The sequence below is a fragment of the Rhea americana genome, unplaced genomic scaffold (assembly GCF_003343005.1).
Source record: "Rhea americana isolate MKP2758 unplaced genomic scaffold, rheAme1 scaffold_95, whole genome shotgun sequence".
Taxonomy (NCBI): Eukaryota; Metazoa; Chordata; class Aves; order Rheiformes; family Rheidae; genus Rhea; species Rhea americana.
Window position 1 is genome coordinate 1,814,295 of NW_028187144.1, and position 12,054 is coordinate 1,826,348.

The 12,054-nt window shown below is 41.5% G+C and overlaps 1 protein-coding gene across 7 annotated transcripts in view; it reads left to right on the forward strand.

The window, feature by feature from the left end:
* CAB39L (calcium binding protein 39 like) overlaps positions 1–12,054 on the forward strand; it is a 62,243-nt gene that overhangs the window by 18,221 nt on the left and 31,968 nt on the right. For 3 of the 7 annotated variants that reach the window (XM_085324942.1, XM_085324945.1, XM_085324943.1), the window contains exons 1-2: positions 291–621; positions 8,652–8,800. In XM_085324942.1, coding sequence (XP_085181068.1) covers positions 8,699–8,800 — 102 coding nt within the window. In that variant the 5' untranslated portion in view covers positions 291–621; positions 8,652–8,698. Of the gene's footprint in view, positions 1–290; positions 622–8,651; positions 8,801–12,054 lie in introns of those variants that run through there. The other 4 variants (XM_085324948.1, XM_085324947.1, XM_085324944.1 and 1 more) reach the window with 2 other exon arrangements.

The window sequence follows — 12,054 nt, forward strand, 5'->3', positions numbered from 1 at the left end:
AAAGAAAGAAAAAGAAAATACCGTAGGCTAGCGGAGTTTGAGGCTCCCATGCATTAGCATGTTGATTTTTTTATTATCCTCTTGCGACGACGAAGTGCCCTTCGCCTCTCTTGCGCGCTGAGCAGCGCTGACGGGCCGAAGGAGGGGGACGGGAACTCCCAGGAGCGCCGCCAAATTGTTGCATCCCTTTCCCGCGAGCTCCCCGGGCAGAGCGGGCCGGCGGGGGGCAGGCGAGGCCGCGGGGCCGGCGAAGGGGGCGCGGGGCGGGGGGGACCCACGCGAGCCGGGCCGCGAGGAGGAGGCGAGCGAGGCCCCGAGCCCGGCTGCCGCCGGAGGGCAGTGGAAATTTACAGGCGCGGGGAGCGCGGGCGAGCCCGTGCGCGCTCCGGCGAGCGCCGCGCCGCCAGCGCGCAGCGGCTCCGAAGGCGGGCGAGCGACTGGATGCCCGCAGCTCGTTTTTCGCTGCCACGTGTCAAGGATAAGGACGAACTGGGGCTAAATGGCAAATAAATAGGGGCGCCCGCGGCCGGCGCCCTGGGGGGCTGGCGGAGAGCTGTCTTCAGCACCGCGGCGTGGAGCTGCTGCCCGCGGCGTAGCCGAGCCTGGACGCTCCTGCCCGCGGTGAGTATCGGCTGCGACTACCTCCGAATTGCGTGAAGTTAAGCGATTTGGTACAACTTGCATTTCCCAGTTAGCAAGAGCATTTTCAGCATAAATCGCTCGCTTATTTGCTCTCTCTACGTATGCCGCTAGCTTTTTTTAGCTTTGTAAACTGCGTTAGCAGGAGTGATTTTTTTTTTTTTTTTTTTAAATCCTGAACAATATTCCTCCTGTTACATAAGGCACTGGCTCTGGGACCGAGCGCGCCGTGTCCATGGAATATCTCTGGAAATAGGCTTATTTACAGCACTGTTTCCAAAAATAAAAATATCTGCAATATATCATTTCTGTTGCTGCTCTCCCGCTGACCGCCTGCAGCTGCGGGCTTTCTCTGGAGATGCAGGGGAATGTGAGCACAGCCACCGGCGTGAGGAACTCAGCAGCTATTAGAGACGAATGCAAGATGGGTATGTGTGTGAACTGTCACCAGTACGTTAACCACCTCTCTGTTCATAGGTCTTGTCAACCTGACACGCTGGTTCCATGAGACGGGCTATTTGTGAAGCCTGTGTTCAGGCAAAACTTGCATTGCACTTGAGGGARGGTTTTCTGATTAAAGACTTTCTTGGAGTCATTTGAGTAGCAAAGTGAAATCGGTGCTAAACCAAATTAMTTTGTGTTCAGAAGCTATTAAAAGTACTGCAGCRGGCTTTAAAGGCACAGGCAGGTTAATGCTGTTTAGAGAGGTAATTTTTAGTAATATGAAACAAAAAGCCRAAACCTTATTCACATCCCTCACTAGTGGGATTTAGAGGAAGTCCTGCTCTCTCCTGGCTGCTGCCTGTGTTATTTAAATTCTGTAACTAGTTTCCATTATTTCTGCAGTTATTATGATTAAAAATGGAAACTTARCTTGTTTTCCTTTTACTTAAGTAAATTAAAAGCAGTTAAAGGGTGTTATCTCAGAATCATGCATACTTCAGAAACATTAGTTAAGAGACCTTGCTTTGCTCAGCTGAGCTCGTGGGAGTTTTGCTCTGGACTACAATTAGGCACAGAATTGAGTTCTTAGTTTTTTAGGTTTGGAAGACCTCCATGTTGATGAATGGAGATAAGGGTCCCAGATTSTCTTGACTCTCTCCAATCCCGCCAAATTTAGTGACTACCAGTTTCTTATATTTCTGGTTTTATTCAACACAGATGTAGTAATCTGCTGCTTTTAGCTAGTTTGTTAGCCTCAGTGGCGGAGTCTGTGTAATCCTGTGGTACAAGGATGATCCTGTAGGGATGAAATTTTGGTATGGTTTCAGACTCTGAATGTTAGATAGCGTTGTAAAGCATTGTAACGCATAGATGTTGTTTTATGATATATGTTTTATAGTGGGTACAGTAGCACAGGGTTTGCTACAATAAAAGAACTCTAGACAGCAAAGTCAAATGCTCAGAATGTTCCTAACTTTAATTCTGGCATTTACCTGTATCAAAACGGTTTGTTCTCTCTGCCTTACTGAGGACATACCATTAGTTTAAGGAACATCTCACCTGTAGTGGCTGCTTCAGCAGCTTTGTCTCTCTACCCTCCTTCCTTCTTTCCCCCCAGCGTTATGTCAGTATAACTGTTCGTAAGACTATGAACTGGTTTGCAAACCAATTTGCCTTTTTTTTYCCCCCATGAGGCTTTTCCTTATCAGCTCTTTGGCCTGATTCAGCACATGGCCATGCCAAAAAACTGTACCGGTCCAGCAGAGGTTGTAGTGTGAGGATGTGACTAGGCGAAGGGTAGAATGGCTCTGTCGTGGGACGAAGTGTTTATTAAGTTGTGACCTCGGCAACCAGATAGCTATTCAGTGTTTCATTTTATCCCCCATGTTTGCTGAGAGACTATGTAGGTTTTTTATTGTATGGCATCCAAGCCCTCAATTAAATATAAAATSATTAATTTCTTTGAGTGCTTCCATAGAGCAACATCACAGCGCTCRAGTGTTGTCACCATYAATGCCTTTAATTTTACAATAGTATCATAYAATTAAGTGACCTTCCCATTCTACAGTGGTARACAGCCTAGGGGCAGAATCGCCTGTACATTTTCCACGTCTGATCTTCAAGGAGCAGGCCACCTGYTTAAAAAGGTGTGTGTTGGCGGGGAGTAGTAAGCATTACTGCAATGTTTTGCATCTCCAAGATGAAGTTTCAGCCAGTACCCATCTTCATTCCAGGTACTTCCAAAATCAGGAATGYACCAAGTAGCCAACTGCAAGGCTTATTATGGGTGAATTCCTGKGTTTCAGAGTAATCTTGTTGCAGAACAGTGTTCATCCATTCTAACATAAAACTGCTCTCTCTTCTCTTAATCTTTTGTCGCGTTTACAACATACCTTTCAAAATCTGCAGTTCGTTAGGGCTTTTGTTGCACGTAAGCTCTCTTATATAGCCTTGATTCATCCTGCTTTCTGAATGAAACATGAGTCCTAGGAGGGAAACTGCACATGAGTGGACAGATTGGACTTGCTCAGATGTTCATGTGTCTTCCATTTACCAGTTTGACTACTTGACCCTGTAATTGCAACAACTTTACCAAATGTTGTGGGAGAAATAATGAAGAARGAATGAAGCATCTCATTCATTATATTGAGACTAATCTAGCAAAACTGTGATGGAAGTGTGCTAATTAAAACCTCAGATGCATAGGTTTTATGCACACTGAAGTGAATAGAAAATTCAGATCTCTTTTTTTTTTTTCCATAAAAGAACCTCTCACCCTTGATGAATTAATAAAATGTTTTGATGCTGATAAATAAGTAGGTGAAGGCMAAGAGGTAAGAAAAGAAGTGTCTGGTCCTCACTTGTCTCAATTTGAAGGGAGGGAAATTATCCACTCATTCATTTTTGGATAGCAGATCGCTTGTCTGGAGGAACATCTGAGAAGAGCGTGTTGACTGGATCACATGCTCTCATTCTTGTGCCTGTGGGCAGGAGGAAGTGTTTGCTATTGAACTGCTTAACTGAGTCACTTTATAGTGGGATTGGCTGGTGATTAATGTTGCTGTCTACATTTTTCCTTCATTGTTCTTGAAAGCTCAACTTCACTGTAATGTATTAAGAAAGTATATGATTAATAGCAAAGAGAAACTTGGAGAGTGACTATAAAAAGAACTGGATTTCTTAGTGTGCGTTTTAGTTGTATTAAAGAGCTCTAGCTGCACCAATTTTTTAGCATATTCTCTTTATGAGCAGATGAATTGGCAGAAGAGCTGTTTCATGGCTGATAAAGCATAGGCTGGAGTGTCAAATGATTTAGATTTTATTTTTGGGACAGCCACTAATTTTTTATGTGGGATTGGACAAGTCTTCTAATCCTTCTGTGCTTCAGGTTTCCTTTTGTAGAGAGGAGAGAGTAAGAGTATGCTACAGCTCTTTTGGAAGTGTGTTTTCTGTATTAATTAAATGTTTGCAGAGTTGGAGGTGTCTGAGGGAAGGCACGCTCTGCTTATGAAGAGATGTTGTGTTATATCTGACAGGCTACTGAATACCCTAGAACTCACTCCTGGTAAACCTCGTGTGCCTCTGGATTCAACTAACTGCTTTAGTCTATGTGAAATGCTTTTTTTCTCTTTATTCTGACTTTAGCACACATGGTAAACATTTTAAAAGTGRTGCTTTAAATTTGTCCTTTGCTGTCTTTGTTACTTAAACAAAAGCAAAACCCYTTTTCCACTGAATAACATTCCCTGAAAGTATTTTTGAGAGGGTAGGACTCTTGAAATATGTTGGACTCACCAGCACCGTAGGCTAAAACACTCTGTTTGTACCAGTAGCCTGAGCAGACTCCGGCAGCGCACCGTTCCTCGCACCACGCTGCACGAGTGTTTTCCCCACRACCAGGAGGTGGTCCAAGTCAGTCTGGTGGGAAATAGCTGTTTCTTTCCTTAGTCTCCTCAGCTCCTGACAAGAGCACGGGTGAACTATCATCATCACAACCAGTGTTACAAAAGTTGGCTGTTCCACATCAGGAAATCAGAAGTGACTGCAATGCATTTCTGATATAAAAACATACGCCACTGAATAACCAGTCGATGGAAGAAGTTTTCCTGGAAAGTTGGAAGGGGGCTCATTCATCCCGGTCCCTTGCTGCCAGACAACTGTGTCAAAAACTTCATGAATAGATGCTCTGTGTCGTACCTGGTTATTTCGAACTCTCAAAACTCCAGTGGCTGGAAACCTTCAATTTTCTGCTTAAGTTTATTCATTGGCAGTTTATAGCTATAAAAAAAGGTTGTTRTTTTATTAGCTGAAATAACTTCTTAATCTTTTTTTACTCCCACTATAATCCTATTTCCCCATCTTTTTGTTCTTAAGCTAACCAAGGTGAATAATTTCAGCATCAGGTAATACACTTATAGACAGAAGAGTGGACATTTTTGGCACCAATTCTGATTTTGTTAGGTTTTATTTGACTGTGGATGTTTGGGATTGTGTACAGTAGTCCAGATGAAGTTGCATTAATATTTTGTGCAAGACATGAATATTACATTTCCACTGGAAATTACTTTATTAATTCATCATAGATGTGCATTTGTYTTTCTCCTTTTGTAAAATATTGGTGTAGTCACCAGGTGACTTTCTTTGTCATTTCTCACGGTAATTCCTCAGCTTGAAGCAGGTACTCTTCTGTCTATAAGAGCATTACCTGATACTTCTAGTTTTTATTCAATTTTTGTTACTTCAGTCCTTGAGCCTATCCAGTTCCTCAGGTAGTGATATTTCAGTCCTCTTCTGTATTGACACCTTCCAGTTTTGTGTCATCAGAATTTTAGTAGACTCTTAATTCTTACRGCTAGAGAATCTGGTCACGAGAAACAACTCTGGAGGAAGGTGTCCTTGTTTTATGAAACAGCCAGCAATAAGACTAAGGGGTTCAACTTCCAAATCTCAGCAAAATGATTTTACCACCATTTGCTTCTGTGTGTTAAGTGTGAAGAGCACATGCCCGCTAAGAGATTCATGCATGGAAAAGGAAAGCAGACTTGATTMTGATGGTAACCTTACCAGCACGTATTTTCTGAAGTGTTGCGTGAATGGAAACTCCTACCAGATGCTGATGGGTTAAATATTGTGTCCTGGAAAGGAATAAATCCTAGAGCRATCTTAGATGCCCCTTTCTGTCCATTAATGGCCATCACTTCCCCCTTTCCTCTCCATCTCCCTCTGCTTGCATACAAAGGATGCTTTGCTTTGTATGTAAGACTGATAAATGAAGTGGAGAGCTGGCACTGTTCAGCAGAGGGATGAACCCAACAGCCTGAGTCCCTTCCTGCCATACTATCAGTGATCTTCCTGTTGTGATCAGGACATTGGTAGGGTCTGAAGTGAAGTTTAAGGATCAGTTATCACTGATCTGTGCCGTAGTGTATCAGGGTGAGCCAGGAACTATACAGTGGAAAAGTCCTAGTCTAGCTACTGTACTGGAAAATCATGCTGGAGCTATGGCAACATTAGTGATTATTTAAATACAGACATTATATTCTAGATAGGTATGTAAGTTATTTCTTTTTTGCAGGGGTGGGGGAAGGGGAAGAAGGAAAGTATTTGTAATACATAGTCAATGCACCAGTTAGAAATAATGGACTTTTGGTCTCAGACCTTCTAGTTTGTGACTCCTTCAGTTTAAAAATCAAATAACTTCCCCTAATGTTTTTCTGTGTTTGGAGACATCTAGAAGGGGGAGATGAAAGGATATCTTTAGTAATCTGAATTAACCTGCCACASTTGGGCTGAAAAGAGATCTTTCTAAAATGCAACATACAAATTAGGCTTGTGCTGTCAGATTTTCTCTTGTGCCTTCATATGCTAGTGCCTTGTCTTCATGGATAATAAAACCATGCAGAATCGTATCCTTTTCTAAGTCTGTTCTGTACTACTAATCTTTTAATTGCAGAATGTGTGGGGTTGTACAGTGCTCGCTAGCAGCTTTCGAACAAATTTATTGTGTAATGCTTGATTTGGCTGTAAGCATGAAGTTMCGCTGAAAGGGCCGTTCTTTTCCAGGCCTTGCGTGGAGCTGGATGTGCCCGAGTGAGCTCGTCGTTCGGTGTACCCCGCTGTCAGTCTTGAGTGCTGGCAAGTCAAGAGGTGCAACTCCGCTCGGTTGCCAGTCAAGGTGATGCTGCCAAAAATCACAGTTTTGAGCTCCATGGGAGCAGTGCTAAGCACTCCTTTTGCCTCCTTGGTCTAGAGCTCGGCCAAGTATTGAAGGTTACATAGCCAAAACTTCAGAAATAAAAACTAGCTTGAACTGAACCACGCAGAGCATGAGAATGGAAACCTGAACTTTCAGAAGCTGAATGTGAAAATATTTCTGTAAAACTAACCTAGCAACAAATGAGAAACTGTATACAATTTCATCTATTCTGGATACTATTAGGGAACTTTCAGTTTAAATATGACATTTAAAAATATTTGCTTCGCATAATAAAAAATATTTTGAAATGTCTTTAACAAGATATCAGGGCAGACTGTCTGGACTTTTTTTAAGTACATCTATGGATTGGATGCAAAATTTACAATTTTGTATGATGGCTATTTATTATTTATTAGAAAAAATGTGCATATAATCTGTGTTAATTCTGGGCGATATTTTGGGATTAGAATCACATGGGTATTTGGCACAGATGGGATCATGGTTCATGATGGACTCTGAAGCATTTCAGCAATAACAACAGCGTGAGAGAAGTGTCTTCTTTGGACCTCTGGGAAAACGTTACACAGTTCTGCCTTTTTAAAAAAAATATATGTAATGCACATTTAATTCTCTCCTTTAAAACCTCTTGTGTAATATTTTTTTTTTTTTAAATTGTAGAGATGTAATGTAAGAGATGAAAAAGAATAGGGAAATTGGAGTGATTTGCATATATGTGTGCTTTCACAAGTAATCTTGCAGATGTGAATCGGGGAGGTTGGTGGTTGTTATTGTCTTTTGTTGTGGAAAGAGATGAAAGTTTGAGATTATTTTTGATTTTGTGTTTTCTCTCATCCTGATGTCCTATCAACCGGAATGCAGGCCAGAACGGTGCTGTGCTCTCCCTGTAAAGTGGGGCTGGTTTAACCATAGCATAATCTGGTCCGTAGTCTTTTGCAGTTACTTCAGTACTGATATTTGTATCAGCCCCTCAGCAAAACCCATGGGAGCTCACAACTTAATGCTTTGCAGGATCAGAAGCCTGCTGAAACTAAGCTGCTTGGTTTCTTTCATGTGTTTCTACACTGATGTGGTATTTGCCTTTCCAGCCATGCAGAGGAAGAATGTTTTAAATTAAACAAACAAAAATATTTTCATTAAAATGCTCTGTCTTTCATTTAAATGTCATGAAAACAGTGGTGCCCATATTTGGGCCTGATCCTCTGTTGCGTATTTAAGTCAGGCAAAGTTTTACATAAGTGGGATCTGAAACCACTGGTACAGAAGGATTCCTGAAGTCTGCCAAGACTTGGGGGGTAGCTTAAACTACTTCATTTCAAGAACCTTTAGACTTTTTTTTTTTTTTTTTTTTTTTTTTTTTTTTTTTTTTTTTAATATAAGAAAGGTAATTGAGTGGGTGCTGACTGAGAAGCTGGGACCTTATCTTGCAGTGCTTTAAACAAAGGAGAAATTTTGGTATGCTGGCTTCTGAAGTTACTCTGCACCTGGATAAAACTCGTAAAGCATGGCATAAATAAATAAATAAATAATCCAACCAGAAGTGCAGTGGAATCTGCCAGATATTTAACATCCAGAAATGTTGGATGTATTGCATACAGGTTCATGGGAGCACCGGACATGAGCTGTAGGTCTGAGGCTCCTGTGTAAGTGCTGAGTAGCTGCTTTCTATATGCTCATGCTGGCTTGTAAATCTTGCATGAGCTTGCAATGTCTGTATCCCAGAATTTGTGTGCCTTTTTGAGCAGCTGCGGCAAGATACAGTGTACATAATGTCTTGTACATAATGTCTCTGTGTGTTTTTATTGCAGTTTTGTATAAACCTTAAAAGCTATTTTTGTTTCTCATTTGATTTAAGGCAGTCCTCTTCTATACTGAAAGAAGAAATCCAGGTGAAGACAGAACATGCCTTTGTTTAGTAAATCACACAAAAATCCTGCTGAGATTGTGAAAATTCTGAAAGAAAACATGGCCATATTGGAAAAACAAGAAAAAAAGACAGACAAGGTATGAGGTAATGTTATAGAAGACCGATAAGGTTTTTATACTGGGAGAACAGCAGAATAAGGGAAATGAAACTGTGTTCACCTGCTGCCCTGATTCTGCAGGCGCTTTCACACATAAGTAGCTTTATGTATGAGAGTTCTACTGAAATCACGTGTAAGTAAAGGGCAACAGGTGTGGGGTCAAAAAAAAATTGAGATCCAGCAGCTTCATCCAGAAAGAAAGGTAAACTACTAACTACTGCTGCTTTGAACAGTAATAAATCTAGCAAAATGACCTGCAAGACAACCTGAAAAATGCTTTACTCTTAGTTGTTTTAGCATGGCGATAAATGACACCGCCAATTAAAGTGCATATATAAAGATGTGTATAAAAGAGATCTGACTTTGTCAATCCTTTCTAAACTTTTTTTTTGTGCGCACCTTTCCTAAATGAACTCTGCTACTCATCTTCTAATTATGGTGCTGCATTTTTTGCTAATAGTATTGCATCCTGCTTTTGATTTTTAACTCTGTGAAAGGACCTGAGTTTCTTCAGCCCCTGCACTCCTCTGATGACCAGGCAGGAAGGCTCACCCCAGCATAGAAAATACTCCCACGTAAGACTCTAGGCTTTCCATAGAATCAAAACTTTTTTTTTTTTTTTTTTTTTTTTTTTTTTTTTTTTTTTTTTTTTTTTTTTTTGTATCAGAGGCTCTGACCCTCTGTAGTGTTGCTGTATTAGAGGCCAAAAGAAGTATGTGCTTTTAACTAACAGCAAGCTAATTTCAGGTTAAAGCTGACTGACAAGGGAAAGGGAAGCAACTGATAAGTTATGCTGAAGCAGTTTTTATGCAGCTGATGTTTGTATTCAGATGTTGTGCTTCTCCCAGCTTGAATTAGAAATGAACCTTAGTTCCCTTAGTGTCCTTAGTGGAATTCTCTTGAAACTTTTAGGTTCAAAGAGAGTAGCTCCGAGTGTGTTAATTATGTAACATCAGTCACATGGATTTCAGCAAGGCCTCTGGTATTTGATGTCTCACCCTGCAATACCTTCAGTTAACTGAAGAGCTCTAAGAGAATTTGCCTGTGAACTAAACCTGAAAATAAATAAATAAACCAGCAGCTTCATCCCTCCTCTCTTGCATGTATCCTTCAGAACCTGATTAAAGTCGACATTCAAGGCAGAAGCTCTAGATTTTTTAATTTGCTTTGCAGTATGACTCCTCTCAGTTGTGGTTTTGAGGGTTTTGACTTGCAGCTTTTTTATTTGGATGTCAGTGACAAAGTAGGAGAAATTCAGGCTTCTTAGAAAATTGAAAGCCTGATTTAAATTTTTCATAAAACTCAGAACAGCTGGTGTGTATTTTCCTTACCAAGTAAAAGATGCRAAAGATTTTTCCTCGTTTATTAAGATGGAAACAGCTTGCAAACTTCATAATGGTGCTTATTTAGCATTAGATTGAATGGAACRCAAACAAGCGATTGAAAATATCTAAAACCCCAACAGACATATGTGAATTGTGTTCATTTGAATTATCCCATATTTTGAAGACTTTAGCAGTTGGTTTAATCCATAAATCCACGCTGCTTTCAATGGGGAGCAGCCTTGAAGCCTGCTCACCTTGGCCTTCTGTTTTGCCCTTGTATGAGATTGCCAGTGGTGGGGCCAGGTGGGGTTGAGATCAGGGAAACCAGCCATCTGCTGACTCTGTACAACCCCTYCCACCACCACAAGTGGGATGAATGTGAGTGGTCGGGGAGAGGAGGGAAGACAGTTGCTTCGGCAGCAAGGCAGAAAGTCAAAGCAGCAGCACTATTTTAGGCAGCATTTGCCCRTACGCTCACGTGGCTGGCTGAATCAGGACCTTGCGCTCGGATGCAGAAGAAGCACAAAGGGCCTTTCTCCCCGGGGCCAAAGGGAAGATCTCAGATTACTCAGTAATGTTACCTGTCATCTAAATGGCTGCACTGAACTGGTCTGAAATAAATCCAGCTATTAATGCAAATAGCTTGATTAGTGGTCCTACATTCAGGGAATTAAATCAGAGGGAAGATCTTTAGTTCTGTGACAAAGATAAATTTAAAACTTGGCAGGGAAAATTGCTCTTGTTAAAGCAATCACACCACCARGTCTCTTACTATATATACACAAAGTTTGTGAGCTCAGTAGACCTGTGTTTATTTGAATGTGGTTTACGTTTTGATTTGGGGAAGAAAAGACCAGGATGGGACTTTTGCTGGTTCACTGATTTTCAAACTGTATTCACCCACTAGACAAATGAATAATGTTTTGCTGGTTTTGGTTAGTATGTTTATAGAAGTTTAACTAGAAACAAAAGCAAAGAAGTGCAATACTATTCTTTATGCTTTACAGAGACTTGTAAAATTTTGAACCCCCAGCTTATGCTCCAAAGGGAGGTGAAATGTGTCCAGCTTTTATCAAAGGGCCGTCACAGTTCTGGTTCTTGAGCAGCCTGCAGGGAGCCCCAGGTCCTATGCTGCCAGAGGTGTGGGAGCGTATGTGCCTGTGAGTGTAGCAGTTTGGGAACTGGGGTGCTCAGATTTTTCCCATTTCTCTCYCCTTGTCATTTGCCATGGGAACTGCGGAGGTCTTCCCAGGACTTCTAGGAGTATGACTCCTGGTGTCCTTGATCTTGCTCCCTTGCAAAGTAGCTGCCAAGTAGAACTTGCTTCAGAGACCTGAACGAGGTGGTGTGTCCTCTGGCACTTTAGCTTTTATTGTAACGCAGCAAATGTAATATGTGGGCTGAGATGACTGCTAAGACACAGGGTATTGGCAGAGGAGAGTGGCAAGGTCTAAATAACTGAAAGAGGAGAACTTTGTTTCCTTTCTTGAGTTGAGCAATCAACTACAAGGTAGAGATGTCGTGGGCACYGGAGATGGTGCAAGGTCAGACAGGGAGAGACTTGACCGTTCCGGTAAAACTTGATGCAACTTTCAGTGGAGAACCATCTGGGCTTCAGATGTGCTATTTTTAAATTGAGCAAAAAYGATCATTCCTACCAAACTATGCCCTACACAGGTAGAGAGAGCTTAATAGTAAATTAGTTGAGACTTTTTGAGGAACGGGAAGAGGGGGAGGGTGCAGCTTGAGAGGGCAAAGGGGTGCCACGTGTAACTATAAAGCCAGTTTTACGTCTTGTCCAAGGTATATTCCTATGTATTATACGCATAAATAATATGCGGAAGTTTACACTTTCTCTGAATGATACTTATTACTAGTCATAAAATAGGACACATTCAGACTTTTTCAG